Consider the following 20000-nt stretch of genomic DNA (forward strand, 5'->3'; position numbering starts at 1 on the left):
ACTACTACACTAAGCGAAAAGTTAACCTCAAACCACACTCAGCATCCAACGAAACTTCCATAAAGAAAATTTCCAACAGGGAAAACTGATATCCTTCATATACATACATTATATATATATATATATATATATATATATATATATATATATATATATATACATATATAATATAGATATATGCATTAAATATATATGCATTATATATATATACCTTAGTACTACTACAATTCAGCTCATAAGCAATTGCCTTGTTCAATTATTCATTAATTCTAATAACGAACGACTTCAAATGCTAAAAAAAAACTACCTTAAATCAGCTCATATATAATTGGCGTTACAATTATTCATTAGCGTAATAATGCTGTATAAAGATGGGAAAGACCAAGTTGCCCAAGGGCAAAAACAAGACATCCGGAAGAAGCAGAAACATCTTTTCTCCCATCCCCCAAAATCCACAGCCCGAAAATAAAAAGATTCAATACAGTGCCTCCTAAGTTCCAATTGCCCTTGTAGTTGACAGCAATTGTTCCCAAAAGATAGTCGAGTGGGAACCTCCTCCTCCTCCTCCTCCTCCTCCTCCTCCTCCTCCTCCTCCTCCTCCTCCTCCAATTCAAACTTGGAAGTTTTCAAGTGCATAAGAGAATAGTCAAAAAAAGTTTATTAAAGAAAAATTAACCTTCAATGGGGAAAATGCAATCAGGAAAAGTCAAATACATATCTCCAAAGACTTCAACAGTATTCTAATGCTACTCTCTGGGCAAAAGTACAGACTTCATTGTAATTGAAAATCTTTAATCGTTGCAGCAATAGCAGAAAAAAAAAGAAAAAAAAAAGAAAAAAAAAAAAACTAAATATCTTGCCAAACCACACCAGATTCGTAACCAGATCAAAGTTCACAGCCACAAAAGCTTTTTTTCCCTCCAAATTGCTATGAAAGTAATGTACACGATAAGTATGCATAATAATCACCAATATTCTACGTGAGGAGAAAATGTAATCATGCACACTCTTGGACGGAGATGTCACAGGACGGGAATGCTTAGGGCTGATTCACACCTGACACTCACGCTCAAGTCACGGTCAAGCTCTCACTCAGCTCATTTTACTGGTGTGTTTACATATGCCGCTCAAGCTCTCCTGAGCTCAGTTTGTTTTTGTGTTGGCATTGGTGACCCATGTGTGATTTTTCGGCTCTAGAATTAGCGGGTATAGCTCTCGCTCAAGTTTGAGCACGTTCAAAATATCTTTTGCTTTGATCGTGAGCTTGACTGTGACCGTGACTGGAGTTGAGCGAAAATGATTGACTGGATGGTTTGAATACTCTGCCTGTTAATCATTAAAGAATATTTGAGCGCGATCAATTGCGTGCATGTGAGTGTGAGTGTGTGTCAAGTGTGAATTAGCCCTTAGGGGTTCAGTGCCAGAGGGCTGGATAGTTGATTTGGCAGCTCCAGCATAGGATTGATGACGTGGCTATTGAGGATGGTAGGTTTGGGATGGGTGAGAGCGAGAGGAGGGGTGGGAAGGTTTCTCTTGGGTCTGAAGGTGCAGGGGTGGCTCTTCCATTTAGCAACTTGGTGAGGGCTGGGCAACGTTTATTCCAGGCGTGATGATTGCTGGAGCAGTTGGGGCATTTGGCCTTAGTTGGCTGGATATTTTGGCATTTTAGAATACAGGTTTCGGTAGGGTGTTTCTGGGAGCATATCCCACATTTAACCTCTGCGGGGCACTTTTCCTTCTGGTGCCCAAATCTCTGGCAATTGAAATATCTTGTGGGCAGCGGAATATAGCCTGCGGCTTTATATTTGCCCCAATGATCTAGATCTAGAAGTTTGGGAGTGGAGGGACCTGCAAAGGTACATACTACTGCGGAGGTATCAATCTCCTGTTTGTTCTGCTTGCGAGCAACTTCTGAAATGCCCGGATGTTTTCGGATGAAATATAGGTCTAGATGCAGGAAGTAACTGTACACAAATTTTGCACCTTCTTTCAGAGGGAGGAAGTTCTTTAAAGTGCCCACTAAAAGTAGGGGGACAGCCCCTGGAGCTGATGGTATAACATACTCAATGTTAAAGCATCTAAGTGAACCTGCCAAAAATATTTACTTACGCATAATAAATCTAACACACTCGGCATATCAGACCTCTACTATGGAATAAAGAAGATACTAACCCAGTACCCAAACCAAAAGAAATAAACTCATATCGACCCATTGCCCTACTTAGCTGCACTGGCAAAGTAGCCGAACGGATGGTCCTCCAGCGGCTTCAGTGGGTGGTGGGCCCTCTGCACCACAGGCATCGGAACACTAGTATGTCTGGCTGACGTCATGGCCACAATCATCAATAAAAGTGCGCTAGTCATATTCCTCGACCTTGAGAAGGCCTATGAGCTAGCCAGCTCTGAGGCTATACTCACATCACTAGTTATCAAATGCGTCAAGAGGCCACCACCTCGCATGGACACAGAAATACAAGCAAAAGAGGGAAGCTAGAGTGACATTCCAAAAAGCCACGTCACCCTACATGCCACTCTATAACGGCACTCCGCAAGGCGGGATATTAAGCCCTTTCTTATTCAATGTGCTCATTGAGAATATACTGAAAGAGGAATACCGAGGGCATTCAAATATTCATTTATGGGGCCGGGCGTCAAAAATGACGAAATATTTTGAAAAAAGTAGATTCTTAGTGAATCAACCATCGAATACTTCGTCGTCATGGCGACCCACACACGAAGTTTCATGACGATATATTGATTCTAACTATTTTTTTACAATATTTTGCTAAAATAAGTTATTAATTTGACAATCACACTCATTTCCCTATTATTTGGTTATACAGCGTATAATATTAATACAAAGGAATTATATACGTATACATATATTATGAATAAAGTAATGTTTAGCAACTCTTCCACTGCGTATTGGGAATGTGAGAGAAGACCAGCTAGCAACAGGCTAGTGCTTTGAAGGCTTTCGTAGCGTGCGGTTGTCTGCGTCGTCTGCTATTCTGACATTCCTCTTTGTGTCGTCTGCAGGTGTCGTTGTTCATCGGCCAATTTTGTATAATTATATAGATTGTTTATACAGAAAATCGTTTCTACAATGCCCAGGAAGAAAGGCAACATCAAGAGAATGGCCGAAGCAGCTGAAAAAGCGAGAGGTGAAAAGAAGGAAACTGGAAGAGCGACGAGCGTCGGCCATTTCACCTCCACCACCAACAGCTGATTCTCCCCAGCCCTCTTCGTCCGCCAACACCACACCTCCCTCCACCTATCGTGCTCCAACACAAACCCTCACCAGTTCAATGCGAAGAAAGATTGGTATTCAAAAAACAGAAATAGTAGTAACAAATATTGAAACTGTATTCTTGAGGAGAAGTAATTTAGTTGATATTGCAGATAATGTAGCCTGTCCTGTGTGCTTTGAAAATAGTGTGAAGGCAGTTGTTGTGAAAAGACATTTGGACACTCGAATAAGAATGTTTTGTACTAAGTGTAAATTTACTATTTTTGATAATTCTGAAAACTACCAGTCTGTGAAAACTAAAGGCGTTCATATTATGACAACAATTCTTGTATATATTATGATGCATTTTGGTTTTGGTTATTCATTATTTAGGAGAGTTTGCAGTTATTTATTTTTGAGGGTTGTGAGTTGTAAAGTATATAAACGTTATGCAGATCTTGTGAACGAAATGGCAAAGTTGAAGGCGCAAGAAGCCCTAGAAAAAGGCAGAAAGGCAACAGTTGAATATTATAGAACTAATTATCCAGAGTGTGTGGGAGAGGATGGGGTTGTGAATATAGATGTATCTTATGATGGCTCTTGGCACAAGAGAGGCCATACTTCCAGGTGTTTTTTTGGGGCCGTTATTGAGGGACATGTTGGCCGTGTTATTGATTATATAACACTTGTTCTTATTGTGAATCTTGCACTAAGAACCAAAATCTTGTGAAGAATAAGAAATGGACACAGGAGAAGTATAATCGTTGGTATGGCAAGCATGCCCCCGAGTGTGATATAAATTATAAAGGTACTTCAGGGAGTATGGAACCAGCTGCTGCAGAAAAGTTATGGGCAAGGTCAGAAGGCATAGGTTTTCGATATGTTAGGTTCATCTCTGATGGTGATACAAAGACTTTTAAAACTATCAGAGACATGAATAATGAACAAGGCCCTTATGGTTCTGCACATGAAGTTGTGAAGGAAGTGTGTGTGAACCATGTATCGAAAAGGTTGTTTACTCAACTTACAAACTTATCTAAAACCTGGCAGACGAAGCAATGGGTGGTCGAGGACGGCTGACAGGCTTCATAATGGAGATGCTGCAAAAGTATTTTGGTGACAATGTTCGAAAAGCTAGAGATACCACCGTAGCTTTCATGAGAAATTCCATTTTAGCTTCTTTTTATCATTGCTCTTCTACTGATGAAAACCCCCGTCACGAACTTTGCCCAGCATCAAGCTCTTCCTGGTTGCTTTTATAAAAGAGCACTTGCAGAAGGCAAAACTCCAAAATCTCATGATGACATGCGAGTGCGATTCACTTTAAAGCAAGACGAATGGAAAGCTGTGGAAAAAGTCTACAAAAACTTGACAAGTGATGCCTTGTTAATGAGATGCCTGCGTGGGAAAACGCAAAACCCCAATGAGCATGTTCACAGCAGAGTTTGGCGTATGTGTCCCAAACACAAAAATGTAAAAATGAGACATGTAGAATTTGCGGCCGCCCAAGCTGTTTCTAACTACAACATCGGGCATGAAGAAAGTAATTTAAATATATTGCTTGGCCTTCCTTTTACTACAAATTTGCTCAAGTGCTTGAAGACTCGAGACCAAAGGATGGATGAGCCAATAAAGAAAAAAACTAGAAGGAAGTTGAAGTTGGACAAGAGCTACTCTGCTGGAGCATACTAGGCGCCGTGGGATGTGTCAACTTTAAATGCCATTTTCTCAAAAGTAAGTTATTGTGCTTTAAACCACTACTACTTCGTTAGTTTTCATTCGATTTTCACATTTGTTTTTTCATTGTATTTGTCTTTAAAAGTTCTATAACTGGCTCAGGACCAATCTTTGAAAATGTTTCTTTTTCTTTATTTAAAATTACATTATTTACGTAACAGATTTTTATTACAAATTTAAATGCAAAAATAATAACTTTATCTCTTTAAAGTACAAATTTTGTCTTGAGGAGATTGTTGACACTCTTTAGCTATTAAATGAGACTAGGTTTAGCTTCCTATCTCTGATAGTTTTAAAGTAGTAGCAGTTTTTTTGGATGCATACGAAAATGCCCTTTTCAATTTTTTTTTTTTTTTATTGCAGATTTTGCATTCAGCAGATAGGAGAAGATTCCAGGTATAGAGAGTGCCCTAAAATAAAATTTTCAATTAGTTACCATGATTTTTTGTAACCCATGTCAATTTTTGCCACCCATTACCATAATTATGCAGACGATATCTGACTTGTCTACCCTCACACAGTCCAAACCAAACACCGCAAGACACAAATCGCCCTAAACACCATTGCAGCAAGCTGCCAGATTTAAGGACTAAAAATCAATCCGAACAAGACCAAGGCCATGGCTGTCAAACATTCCCCCCCCCCTCCCCCCCTAAACCTACTCGGAACACCCATTGAATGGGTCAGCAACTTTATTTACCCAGGGTATCACCCACCCCCGAATTAACGCTCCTCCAGCACAAAGCAAACAGCTGACTAAATGCAATTAGACGCATCACCTCCTTAGACCAGGACGCTCCACACCACATTCTCAGACGTTTTTACATTCAGGCTGTATGCTCAGTAGTTTAATATGCAGCCCCTATATTCACTACCCTCAACCCCACACAGGAAAAGACCTTCGAGGCGATTCAAAAAAATGTTATGAGGACCATCCTCAGAGACCCCATTTGGTCTAGGCTCACTGCTTCGAGCCGAAACCCATCTCCTACCGCTCACAGATAGGATAAATTCACGAAACTGCTCCATAATCTTCACTCTTTTAAGACCAACCAGAACTGTCTACTCCAAAACGAGCTTCAAGGCCTAATCCCTCTTTCAGAATAATTGGCCCCTCCTGACACCTATGCTGGCCAACTTATCACCGTGCTGAGATCCACAGGCTCGCAGTCAATTCTAGCTATATATATATATATATATATATATATATATATATATATATATATATATATATATATATATAAAAACCTTCCACCCAGACTTTTCAGAAAAACCCCCCTGGACCCCCAGCCCTATCTGGTTCAACTACACCACCCACCCATTCTCCAAGGCATTGTGCCCCCCAACCACAGGCCTTTAGAGCGGCCCTAGATTCCAGCACCCTCACACTGGCTAACAATGTCTATTACACTGATGGCTCCGTAGACAGGGAAGTTAATGCGGCAGCTGCAGCAGTCTACTCCCCACAGTTCTTGGCCTGTTGGAGGATCTCTAACAATGCCTCCACCCTCCAAACTGAATTGGTCGCCATACTCAAAGCTCTCGCACACACTCACCATTCAAGGAAACACCACGGTACACGACTCCAGGGGAGCCATGGCAGCTATCATGATGCCAAGATCTTCACGAGAACACACTCATCTTTCCTCCATCAGACATATAGCCCACTAACATGCTCTCCAAAACTGTCAAGTCACATTAAACTGGATTCCCAGCCATGTATGTATACCCGGTAACAAAGAAGCTGACCGACTATCAAAGGAAGGCCTACAAGTCGACATTACCAGCTTAACCCTTAACCCAGGGGTTCTTAACCGGGGGTATCCACACCCCTTGGGGGTATGGGACACAAATGCTGGGGGTATGGGACTCAATCTCTGGTAATCGGGTATTTTTTTAGTATCTCTCGCTATTTTCTTCTATTTTGTACTTATTATTGTTCACAGGTTATTTTTTCTAGTTATGCTTGTGTTCTTGTTCACTGTAGTTATGCCTGTATGTAGTTAAAATCTGACAATCTGAAATGAACGTAAAAATCTGCAGACCTAATGATTAATCTGTAGAGTTGGCAGCACTGACAGCACAGGCAGTGGGTGTTGTGGCCGTCAGCTGAGCTCTGGCGGGACCACAAACAGCATAACTGACCACAACACCGCTGTAGCGTAAGGTATAGTCCATTTCTTTTAGCGAGTCATATTTGCACCGACTCGCAAGCGGTGCCCTTTTAGCTCGGAAAAGTTTCCTGATCGCTGATTGGTTGGACAAGATAATTCTAACCAATCAGCTACCAGGAAACTTTTCCGAGCTAAAAGGGCACCGTTGCGAGTCGGTGCAAATATGACTCTCTAAAAGAAATGGACTGTAGTAGGTTGTTGCTGCTGCTGCATTTTGTTTACATCACAAAATACATATACATGTATATTTTTTTTTTAATGGGGGGGAAGGGCTGGAACGAAAGTCTTTTTTAGAATACGATTAAATCTGTTTACGAGCTCGGTGTTGGAACGAATTAAACTCGTATTCCAAGCTTCCAATATATATATATATATATATATATATATATATATATATATATATATATATATATATATACATATATATATATATATATATATATATAATTAATGGCATTTTTGCTTCTAGAAACCTTGAGGTTTAGTAGAAAGGCGAAGTTACTTCAGCATTTGGACAGTTTATTGGCTAAGCTTTCGGGAACAACATTTCCCATCATCGGAGCTAAAAAAAGTGAATGTAAAACACAGGTCAATAGACATTACGTTAGTCAATGAAATTCTGTTAAAAAGGCAAAAATTATAACAAATAATTCTTGCCTGGATAAGAAAGAAACACACCTAGTATGGAAAAAAATCCAAGACTGAGACATGGAAGGACGGGGAGGTTTAGAAGTTAGAGCATGTAAGTAATGGTTTGAAGATTAAGTGGGGAAAGTCGTTAGGCAATATGTAAAGGAACAGAGGTTGTTGAGTGATTGATAGTAGGAGATAGCTGTTTAATGAAAAGTGATTCTAGGGTAGGTAGAAAATAGCTATTGGGGGATTGGGCTAGTATTTTGAAATCAAGAAGTAAACTCATGTAAAACATTAATTTATAGAGCTTTTAATCTTTCTTCAGATTGGGGTAGATTCCACGAGGAAATTAAATTTTTAAAATCGTATTTTATTAGGAACTGTTATCCATGTGACGTATTTGATAAATTTACAAAACAGTTTTTAGATAACTTTTTTACTCCGAAAGCCACCGTAATAAACGTACCAAAGAAGCAAATGTATGTGTCTCTACCATTTATATATAACTATAAAAATGTTAAATGTAAACTTGAGAAAGATCTTTCTAATTTGTATCCATATGTTAATTTTAAGTTTGTATTCAAAAATCCACTATCCATAGGCAGCATGTTCACATTCAAAGACACTCTACCAGATTTGATGCGGTCCTCAGTTGTTTATTTATACAATTGTCCTAAATGTAATTTAGGAACCTATATTGGTTGTTCCAACCGTCTCTTGAGGATCCGCATTGACTCTCATAGAGGAGTCAGTCACCGTACAGGTTGTATTTTAAATAAAGAATTTTCTTCAATACGTAATCACGCTCAAGAATGCACGCAATTAACTAACTATTCTAATTTCAAAATACTAGCCCAATCCCCCAATAGCTATTCTCTACCTACCCTAGAATCACTTTTCATTAAACAGCTATCCCCTACTCTCAATCACTCAACAACCTCTGTTCCTTTACATATTGCCTAACGACTTTCCCCACTTGATCTTCAAACCATTACTTACATGGTCTAACGTCTAAACCTCCCCGTCCTTCCATGTCTCAGTCTTGGATTTTTTTCCATACTAGGTGTGTTTCTTTCTTATCCAGAGTTTATTTTATTTTGTCTTTTTTTTTTCTTTTATTCCAGGTTATTTCTGTGTATTATTATTTTGATTCCCATATCTATGATGTTTTGTGAATTCTTCTTTAAAGTTTTCTGTGTATTTGTTCTAATTTCGATATTGCTCTTTTACTATATTCATTTAATGTTTTAACGTTTTAATTTTTAATTTTATTGATATGGTTTAATCTATAATTTTTTAGTATATTTCATCCACTTCATTTTTTAAGTATTTCGATGTATTAGTTATAATTCTTGCCTTTTTAACAGAATTTCATTGACTAACGTAAGGTCTATTGACCTGTGTTTTACATTCACTTTTTTAGCTCCGATGATGGGAAATGTTCCCGAAAGCTTAGCCAATAAACTGTCCAAATGCTGAAGTATCTGCTTTCCTTCGCCTTTCTATATATATATATATATATATATATATATATATATATATATATATATATATATATATATATATATATATATATATATATATATTCTTTATTATATTATGTGTGTTTATTATGTTAATCTAATGTTTTTTATTGTATTGAGAGCAGTGGCTGCGTTTGACAGTTTTTCGTTTTCCTTTCACAGATTTTGTGTAAAATGTCGTCTGTCAAGAAAAGGAAGTGGAATGATTCATATGTTGGTTTTGGCTTCACCTGTCTGACAGAACGAGATGGAATAGAAAAACCCAAGTGCATGCTGTGCAATTTGGTAATGAGCAATGGAAATTTGAAGCCATCAGGACTGAAGGAACATCTTGAAAGCAAACACAAAGATCATGTTGGCACATCGATTGAGGCTTTTAAGTTGAAAAGAGTTCGTTATGATCAGAAAGCAACTCTTTCATCATATGGGGTTTTCGCTCCAAGAAAACCTCTTCTAGAAGCCTCCTACAAAGTTTAATACATGATTGCCAGAGAAAAGAACCCACACACAATTGGGGAGACCCTCGTGAAACCCTGTGCGCTCGAGATGGCTAAAATTGTGCTGGGAGAGGATGCCGCGAAGAAATTAAGTCAGGTATCCGTGTCCAACGACACTGTGCACCAGAGAATTAAAGACATGAGTCAGGACATAATAACCCAAGTTGTCAGCGAGATAAAACAAAGTCCTGCAAAAATCAGCATGCAGATCGATGAAACAACTGACGTTTCAAACCACAGTCAATTGCTTGTATTTGTACGATATGTACATGAAAAGAACATCAAGGAAGAGTTTTTATTTTGTGAACGACTCGAAACCACAACCAAAGCAGTTGACGTATTCAAGCTGATCCAATCTTTCTTAGATCGTCATGAGCTGGCATGGGATTTGATTGGGTCTATTTGTACGGATGGCGCTCCTGCCCTGATTGGCAAGAAATCTGGATTCGTTGCTATAGTCAAGGAGAAAGCTCCACGTGTGCTTACCACCCACTGTGTTCTACATCGCCAAGTTCTGGCATCCAAAACCTTGCCAAAGATACTGAAAGAAGCGATGGGAATAGTTGTGCAAACGGTCAACTTCATTCGTGGACGTCCATTGAATCACAGACTGTTTAAAATATTCTGTGACGAGATTGGAGCGGAACACGGAGTGTTACTGTACCACACAGAAGTACGTTGGCTGAGTCGTGGCAGTGTTCTCACACGTGTAGTGGAACTTCAGGATGAAATTCTCGAATTTCTCAAGCATCAACAATCCCCTCTTGCAAAGCACTTTGAAGATGAACATTTCATTGTTAGTCTGGGATATTTGGCTGATATTTTCAGTCTTCTCAATGATCTGAACACATCAATGCAGGGAAGAGATGTGGACATCATTCGAGCCAGGGGAAAAGTCGTCGCATTCACAAGGAAACTACCTATCTGGTGTCGCCGTGTTGAAAGTGGTAACCTGGCAAACTTTCCTAACCTTGACAATATTCTTACTAAAGATGGTAAAACACTACCTGTAGAAATACTTCAAGAAGTCAAGAATCATTTGGAAATTCTAAGTACAAATTTTGAGGGTTACTTTTCAGATACTAATGATCTTTGCATGGAATTGGTTTGGATACAAAACCCTTTCTCATTTGATGTATCGAGACTTGAGTGATAACGATATAGCAAAGGATGATTTCATTGAATTCCAAGAGGACCCAAGAAAGAAAGCTGATTTCGAAAGGGCTGGGATGGATGTCAAGCAGTTTTGGTGTGAACAAATCTCAGCTTACCCAAGCTTAGCAATGAGAGCAATGAACGTTTTGGTTCCCTTCACAACTACGTATCTCTGTGAAATAGGATTCTCTGCATTATTAAATCTGAATTCAAAGTGGAGAAATAGACTTGATGTGTCAGATGACATGCGAGTAGCTTTGTCAGCAACTGTAACACGATTCGATGCTTTGATTGCAGGAAAACAACAGCAAATATCTCACTAGGCTTGTAAAAGTATGTTTTATGTTGTCAATTTGGAAAAAAAACTTGTACATTTATCTTCTTTCTTCTCTTGTGTAATAAAAATGGACTGTAACTTTAATTTTGCTTTCACTAGAAATGTAAAAAAATTATCAATGCTTATGATTTTTTCATGTTCTATTCCTCGCAATCCATATCTAAAGTACAGGATATTCAAGGTATTGACATATTTGGATGACACACTGGCAAATAATAGGATTGGTAATAATTATTTTAACAGTCAAGTGAAGGGGGTATGGCACCATATTGGACAATCCATTGGGGGTCTGGAATCATGAGCAGTTCAAACCATCAATGAATGCCTACTGTCAGGTACAATTATTTGCCTCGTCAAAATTAGCCCAATGGTACATAAACACTACCAACCTAACACCACATGACCTCACAAAAAAAACATGCCCCGCAAACTAGCAATAATCCTCCATCAACTAAGGTTACTGTACCCTTGCTCATGGGAAATCATCAACCCTGAGGGCACACAATGGAAGCTGTTCCTGATTTCCCACTAGAGCATTACCCTGCCATAGCCCGTAAACCACCATTCTCAGACAAAACCTGCAGAACAAGTGACAACCCACATCCTCAAAAACAGACACCCTTGCAGGCTTTCTGCAGTCTTAACCCCCACATAGGTAAGACGAGTCTCTCCCAGTCTACGCAGACCTCACCTCTTATACCACACTTGGCACTCTCCTCCTTGGCTAAGGCTTCCTGATTTTGCTCTACCTTCAACTTAAGCTTAATGGGACTTTGGTCTCCTATCCTGTTTTGACCAAATGCAAATCTCTCTGCTCCTCACTCACTCTCTCTATCTTACCGGGACTAAACTCTATAACTTTTCACTCTCAAACTTAATCTCAACGCTTTGGCCCTCAACAGGACCTAAACCACAGTGTCTTTCGACCCTGGCTTGCAAGGGGCATATCCAGTGACACCAGGCAAGCAGTAATAAGTACTTACACTTAAAACTGCTTCTTTCTTCTCCCAATGAAAATCCGTCCCTTCTCTCCCAGTCTAACTCACTGGGACTAAACTCTTTAGCGTTTCACCCTGAAACTTAATCTCAACGCTTTGGCCCTCAACAGGACCTAAACCATTGGGTCTCTTGACCCTGCCTGCTGTTAAGCAAGCATTCAAACAAGAAAAATCTTTTGACCCTGCCCCTGGCTTACCGGGGGCTTATCAAGTGCTGGCCCTTGGGCTGAGCAAGCTGGCTACATCCTGTTAAATCTTTATTGACCCCATACAAGCAGTAATAAGTACTAACACTTAAAACTTCTTGTTTCTTCTCCCACTGAAAATCCTATCTCGTCTTCCAGTCTCTCCTATGCAATGGGACTCTCTGCTATACCATCGTTACCCTACCACTAAAAACCCTCATTTCTGGCTCCTAATTAGGACCGATAAATGGGTACGCTCAGGGCCGAGCCAACCACCCGTAAGCTTAAGGGCTGAACTGACAAATGGAGCTAGTATACCTAGCTTCCCCTCAAGTTCTAGGGGCAGAGCAAGAAGCACTCCATGAGTGTAATAACCATAAGACACTTAGCAAAACAAAACAAAATTACTTTTAGGTACCCACAGAGCTCCAAGGGCAGGGTAACAAACACCACATGTACCCACCTGAGAAACGACCTAGGGGCTAGGCATACATACCGTCAAAGAGCCCCTGTCCGAAGAGAAGCTCCGGGCAATCTACAGCAAGTAAGCAATGTCAGAGTTTGCTACTACCGTTCCACCGCTATAGGCTGATCCTGGTCTTATAGACAATTTACTTACTTTATAATGTAGATTATTCAGTAACTTTCTAAAAACCCACCGTCTCTCTCCCCGTTGCCAGACCCTAGCACTTTGTAACTTGCATGTATTAATAGGGAGAACTTAGATGATTTTGCATTTTGAATTCAACTTGGTAAATTGTGACTAACATTTTCAGTGAAGTTCAACGCTACCGTAAATGATTGAATTACGTGCCCAATCTTGTGAATAACTTTTTGTTAAATATACGAACTGTTTGAAAAGATAAAGTAAAATCTCTCATTATCCTCGCTTCCCATATTTTTATGTCTTAAGCCGCTACTACCACACGGCCACGTGACAGAACAAAAAGTAGTGGATTTTTAGTAAAGACAATTACTAAATAAAAATGAAAACATAATTTAACAATGAAACAACAAAATAAAATGCATTATAAGCATTGCTACATGTCTTGTAAACTGCAAAGCCTATAGACACCAGCCACTTTTCGAATTAATCAGTCAAAAGTCGACTAACCTTGACAATACGAAGGTTCTTCATTAGTTTAGTATGAATTCGTATCATCATATCTATTATCTCGTAACTTGAACCAAAGCTGCGTCCAGACAGAAAGACAGAGACTGACTATTACCATTTAAGCAAATTTATAGACAATGGTGTTTACTTTTGACTGAAATCCAGTGAACCTTGCACCTGTTGCGATGACAAAGTAAGCGTGACAGGCATGACTATACACTTTAAAAGTTTACCGTAAAAAAAGACACTTAAAAGTTTGCCGTAAAAAACCGGAATAAATGTTGCCAGGCATTTGAAGTTTTAAAAACGAATATATTGACGTAAAGGAGTGATATTACAGTCACCAATCCGTAAAAGATAATAAAGTAGGGTAACGTTACGGACGTCTATACACGTTTAAAGGGTTACTGATGAATGGCAACGGCAAGGGACAGGTCAGTGCCCTTGAAAATTACCATATTTACAGTATATATGATCAGCGAAGTCTTCAAAAGACAGATTTCGCTTCCCAGTCTGATTGAGCTAAAAATACAAAGTGCGCATAGCTATCATATACCACGACCAAACGGACTATACAATATACTTTCACGTAAATCAATCCTTTAAGTTTGACTGAATTCCTTTAAGTGGGAGTAGTTGCGATGCGTCAAGAATAACAGAAACACTGCTGCAAAAGCAGAACAAAGACCAGGAAAAGGTTTAATCCATTACACAAGACTTATTCGTTGATTACCGCCCAATTGAAAATTTACCACTGGGGGCAAAATTAGGAGAAAAACAAAAACTGTGCTGTACGCTAGGCGCATGAAACCTCTACACAGAGGGCGCCGGAACAGCTCAAGGCAGGATCCGGGCGCCAACTACCCCATGGCCAAAACTACCTCCAGACCACTCAAAGGGCATCACCTTGTACATAAACCCTACTCCACAGGGAAACGCAAGAATAAAAACCGTGTAGGTATAATACCAACCAGAAGTCCTACAGAACTTGAGAATTCCATTGTATATATGGCTTGAAAATTATGAAAATTACTTTATAATACATTAGCTTTTATGCAAATTATGTCCTACCTATAAGGAGAATGATTTGCCAAAATGATTAAGTACCACATCTAACAATGCCTACTAAACTATTATCATCACTACCATGGAGTTAATGAGTTTGATGGGACAAATGCGTAACATTACTACGTTTCCACTTCGTTTATCAAACAATTTGATTTCAGATGAAAATCAAATATGGAGAAAGATTAAAGTGGAGAGCATAAGGGGAAACACTAAACGGAATGAGTTAAAGTAAATAGAGCAATGCATGGTTAAATTTGAGCTGTTAAGCTGCAAAGAGTTGTGATCGGAATTGTGTGCCCTTTGGATCTATTTCTCGAGAAGTTGGAATACCTACGGTTTAATGACATTTCTCGACATCGACATACCAAACCAAATAGAGGAAGGCCCATGAAGGGGGTGGGGCCGCTGTCTGATCGTTCCTTGAAGAAGAGACCCTTCAAAATATTGACAGATTAAAGAACCCATGACAAGAAGAAAGCAAATCTTGAACGAAGATACAAATCATACTGGACCCTCTCTACAACTGCTGCTGTTGTCAACAAGGCGAGAGCTCCTCAGGATCCATTATTGGAGTTCCCCTGAAGGTGGCAGTAATCTGTCAGGTCTTCAAAGAAGTCTAGTTCAATCAACGAATCTTTAACGAAGGATTCATTTCGAAATTTCAACTTCGTTTTACAAAGTTTTATATCCGAGTAGGAACCCAAAGGTAATTTTGGCAAACTAGGATGTCCTGCAAAATAGTTTTAAGTCTACAGTTTTGCCAATAATTAGTTACCAAATCTTTGATGATCCTCGAGACCATAGTCAAATGCATAATTGACCCTCGAAAGGATTTAAGTTTGACATTCCTGTTCTAGACTTTTGTCAATGAGTAATATTATCTGTGAATTTATATAACTTTTAAACAAATTATCAATACGTGTGACTGCTGGGTAATTAACTTTGTACTTTACACTCTTAACTTCTAAAATCTATTATTTGCATTATTCAAAATTCTTGGAAATATCTTCAAACCATTTCTTTAATCTGTTATATTTCGAAGTTATATTAGGAGCGTGTAGCGGTGATAGCGTTCGGGTGTGTCAGATTTGTGCTCCTCAGTTCGCCATTCGTTTTCGTGACATGAAAGACTTTTGTGCGTAAGGAAAGTTGATAGAATGTATCTATAAACAATCCCGCAATGGATCTGTGATATTTTCACCTAACTATGAAAAGTTTTTTCTATCAAAATAAATAAGTGTAAGGCAACGGTAAACTGATAACTCGTGGTAGTGTGTGTGTGTCTGCAAATTCTTTCAAACCCTCATAGGGGGTTGCCCCTCCGCTTGGATGTGGGATGGTAGGGGAGGCGCTGAGAGGTGTTGAGAGTTGCCAGAACTGAAATTTCCTATACTTTTGGTAAATATTGTTCGAGGAGATAAAAATGAATAGAATGGATATAATCTGCTACGAATGTTCTGATTCTGTGTCTTCACTGTCATCGGATGCTATTGGATGTTCTGCCTGTCAGGGATGGGCTCACAGAAAATGTGTTCGTATGCACAAATTGCCTAAGATAGATGTTGAACTTGTAAACTGGGTTTGTACTCCGTGCCTTGACAAGCTCAAATTCTATTTGCGTGGTGGAGAATCTATCATGAAGCAACTTAGTAATTTCATGGGGATTTTGGATAAAATGGATAAAAGACTAGAAAGCATTGAAACTAAAGTTGAATCAGTAGAGAAGGTACTGACTAAGGTAGAAAAAATTGCTGAACAACCAACATTGTCTTTTCCCTCTTCGGCTTCTTCCCCCAAGACGTATGCAGGTGTAGCTAAAAAGCACCTGCTCATAGTGAAGTCTACGGACAATGCACTTAAAGCTTCGGAGAAGAAAGATGACATTTCTAGAGCATTGAGTGATCTGCAGGTGGTTGATACCAGGTTCAATCAGTCAGGAAATGTAATACTCAACTTTCAGTCTGAACAACAGAGGGATGAGGCTGCTATGAAGGTCAACAATCTGGAAAATTTGTCTGTATCGAAATAAAAAAAGTTGCTCCCTAAAATTATGATTTGTAATGTTAGTGCTGAAGAAAATAAGGACAACCTTGTGCAGACAATTATTCAGAGAAATGATTACCTGCAGTCGATCGAAAACATCACAGGCAAGATAAATTTGATTTTTGACAAGAATGCTGCCAGTGCAACCAAGCACTATATATTAAAGTGTCATCCTGAAGTGAGAGCATTAATTCATAACAAGGGAGATGAAATTAAATTGGAATGGGGTGTGTATAAGGTGAGAGATAGATACTTTGCCACAATGTGTTACCATTGCTTAACCTATGGAAATGTTCATGGAAGATGTCCTGACAAGGAGAAGGATCCTTGCTGTAGGAAATGTGCTGGAGATCACTCTTTCGGAGACTGCTCTTCGGATGTGAAAAAGTGCATAAATTGTGTTAAAGCTGGTAAAGTAGATGTGAACCATTCTGCCAATGAGATGTGTTGTCCGGTTTTACAGATTGAAATTGCCAAAATAAGAAATAAAACCGATCATGGCTACTAACTCTAATCGTTGTTTAAACTGTGCTTTGGCGAATATTCAATCGGTGGGAAACAAAACATATGAGATACGGGATTATATAAATGACAATGAGTTAGATGTGTTAGTACTAACAGAGACCTGGTTAAATAATTATGATAGTGCTAAGATCTGGGAAATGACGCCGGACACACATGTGTTCCTCCACGTTCCTAGGAACAATAGAAGGGGGGGGTGGGGTTGGGATTTTTATCTCAAACGCTCTCTCCAAAATAAAGAAAGAAAAAGTGCCCATAACTGACAATTTTGAACTTATGCAGGTCAGTTGCGTGTACGGTGGAAGTAAACTAGTATTCGTTGTAGTATACAGAAGCCCTAATTCAAGTGAGATCCTTTTTCTTGATGAATTTAGATTATACCTTGAAAGTTTGAACGTAGTCGGACATGAAGTGTTTGTGTGCGGGGATTTCAATTTCTGGGTTGATAATCCAGAAAATCAACATGCGAATGATTTCATTGAAACAATGAATATACTTGGTTATCAAAATAGAGTCAATAAGATTACATCAATTACCGGTCACATCCTAGACTTAATTTTCAGTGAAAGTGACAATGATCTGATTCGTGGTGTTGATGTGGACGATTTATGTGTTTTGTCTCCTGTACATATGATCATTAAGTTTAAGTTGGAAATTAGGATATTTTCCAAACAAAGAAAGACGATTCTTTATAGAAACAAGAGAAACCTAAATAAGGATGAATTACTCCAGAAGATTATAGATGAAATTGGTCAAAAGACATCTGATCTATGTGAACATGGCTTTGAGAATAAAAGAAGCTGTCTTGTCTGTTATGTCTCTCTGTTCAAAAGTTCTGCAGGACAATTGTATGACGGTGAGTGTCCCCTCGTTGAGAGGGAAATAGTGGTAAAGGACAATGCACCCTGGTATGATTATGAGGTCTCGGTGGCAAAAAGAGTTAAAAGAAGAAAAAAAAGAGACGATGGAGGGCTGCGAGAAATGAGGCTTCTAAAATTGAGTATTGTACCGCACGTAATGCACTGAATAGTTTAATCAGGAAAAAGAAAAGGGAGTATTATAAAAGAAAAATTGATGAACTTGGTTTAGATATAGAAAAGCTGTATTCTGTTATTAATAATTTGACTGGTAACAAAAAGAAAATAACTCTCCCTGAGGGTTTCTCTGATGGGGAACTTGCAGCCAAGTTCTCAGATTTCTTTGAAAATAAAATTGTTGATTTGATTAGTGGCTTTGGGGAGGTAGCTCAGTTTAACCTACATCAGGTGGCCACCAGTGAAAACGAGTTCAATCGTTTTGTAACAGTAGACTTCATTAAGATCAAGTCAATTGTCAGTAAAGTAAAGAGTACTTATTGTGATAATGATCCATTTCCGATTTCTGATGTCACTGGAGGTGAATATTTTGATGATCTCCTGCGGGTGTATTTAGAAATTGTTAACCTTAGCATTCGAGCTGGAATGTTTCCGGAGAGTGAGAAATATGCAATTCTCAAACCAGTATTGAAGGGCTCTTTAGATCCCCAAAGTTTGAGTTCATATAGACCTATATCTAACTTGTCTTTTCTTTCGAAAATAATTGAAAATGTAATTTTGGACCAGTTGATGGGCTATCTTGAAGTAGCCCATGTCTTTCCTGATAATCAGTCGGCATATAGGAAATTTTACTCTACGGAGACTGCATTATGTTCGATAGTAAACGATCTGCTGGTTATGATGGATGAGGGAATGTGTGGCATTCTAGTATTGCTTGATCTGAGTGCAGCGTTTGACACCGTCGTACATGGATTACTACTAGACGACCTCAAAGCAATTGGTATTAAGGGCGAGGCGCTGAATTACTTGGAGACTTTCTTAATAAACAGAACTTTTTGTGTTCAGATTGGCAGGTCCTTCTCCGGGACAAAAGTACTGGCCAGGGGGGTCCCACAGGGAAGTGTCCTGGGCCCTATCCTGTTTTGTATTTACACTATTGAATTGATGCATTTGCTGACGAATCATGGGGTGAACTTTCAATTGTTTGTTGACGACACCCAAATCTACCTGTCATTGAGTAATGTAGAGGACACACAAAGGAAAATAAATGAAGTCATGACTGATGTTAAAAGATGGATGAATTCCAAACAGTTGAAGTTAAACGATAGTAAAACTGAGTGTCTTGGGAAAAAGCATGATTTGAGAAGACTTGATATTGTGAAACTTAGAGTGCTTGAAAATGATTTTGATGTGATAAATCCCATCAAAAACTTAGGTATTGTTTTCGATTGCGGTCTGTCATTTAATGAGAATATAAATAGAGTAACCAGAATTGCAAGCTATCACCTGAGAAATATTGCCTTTTTAAAGAAATACCTTGACACAAAAACTTTAACATTGCTGATACACAATTACGTAATCAGCAGGCTAGACTATTGTAATGTGTTGTACTATGGTTTACCAAACTACAATTTGAGGAAGATACAAAATGTGTTTAATAGAGCTGCTAGACTAATAAAAGGCCTGTCCCCCCCGTGAGAGGATCACGCCAACGCTTATCGAGCTCCACTGGTTGCCTATAAAAGCGAGGATTATTTTCAAGATTTGTGTCCTAACGTACCAAGCACTTAAATTTGAGAAACCTTCGTATATGAGAAATATGTTGAAGAGTTTTCGCCCTGATACTGTAGTTAGCTTGAGACACAGTGACGATCCATATCGTCTCGAGGAACTGAGAAGCAGGACCAATGTTGGTACTAGAGCCTTTGAAAGAAGCGCTCTTAGAATTTTCAATAAGCTCCCCTTAGAGG

General features: G+C 39.0%; 2 protein-coding genes across 2 annotated transcripts; both read left to right on the top strand.

Moving 5' to 3' along the window:
* Positions 1–9470: 9470 nt before the first annotated feature.
* LOC137633033 (protein FAM200C-like) lies at positions 9471–9773 on the top strand. Its single transcript, XM_068365198.1, has one exon. It carries the CDS (start codon positions 9471–9473, stop codon positions 9771–9773), a length of 303 nt encoding a protein of 100 aa, XP_068221299.1.
* A 3-nt stretch (positions 9774–9776) lies between these two features.
* Positions 9777–11271, top strand: LOC137633034 (protein FAM200C-like). Its single transcript, XM_068365199.1, has 2 exons — positions 9777–10748; positions 10873–11271. The coding sequence occupies exons 1-2, from the start codon at positions 9777–9779 to the stop codon at positions 11269–11271; spliced, it is 1371 nt and encodes a 456-aa protein (XP_068221300.1).
* Positions 11272–20000: the final 8729 nt, after the last annotated feature.

This window comes from Palaemon carinicauda, chromosome 42, assembly GCF_036898095.1.
Source record: "Palaemon carinicauda isolate YSFRI2023 chromosome 42, ASM3689809v2, whole genome shotgun sequence".
In the NCBI taxonomy this organism is placed as follows: domain Eukaryota; kingdom Metazoa; phylum Arthropoda; class Malacostraca; order Decapoda; family Palaemonidae; genus Palaemon; species Palaemon carinicauda.

Excerpts from the sequence above, each read along its gene's own strand:
- LOC137633034 (XM_068365199.1), top strand. The coding sequence starts at position 9,777 with ATGATTGCCAGAGAAAAGAACCCACACACAATTGGGGAGACCCTCGTG. Across the intron at positions 10,749-10,872 it reads GTGTTGAAAGTGGTAACCTG|ATACTAATGATCTTTGCATG; the intron begins GCAAACTTTCCT and ends GTTACTTTTCAG.
- LOC137633033 (XM_068365198.1), top strand. The coding sequence starts at position 9,471 with ATGTCGTCTGTCAAGAAAAGGAAGTGGAATGATTCATATGTTGGTTTT.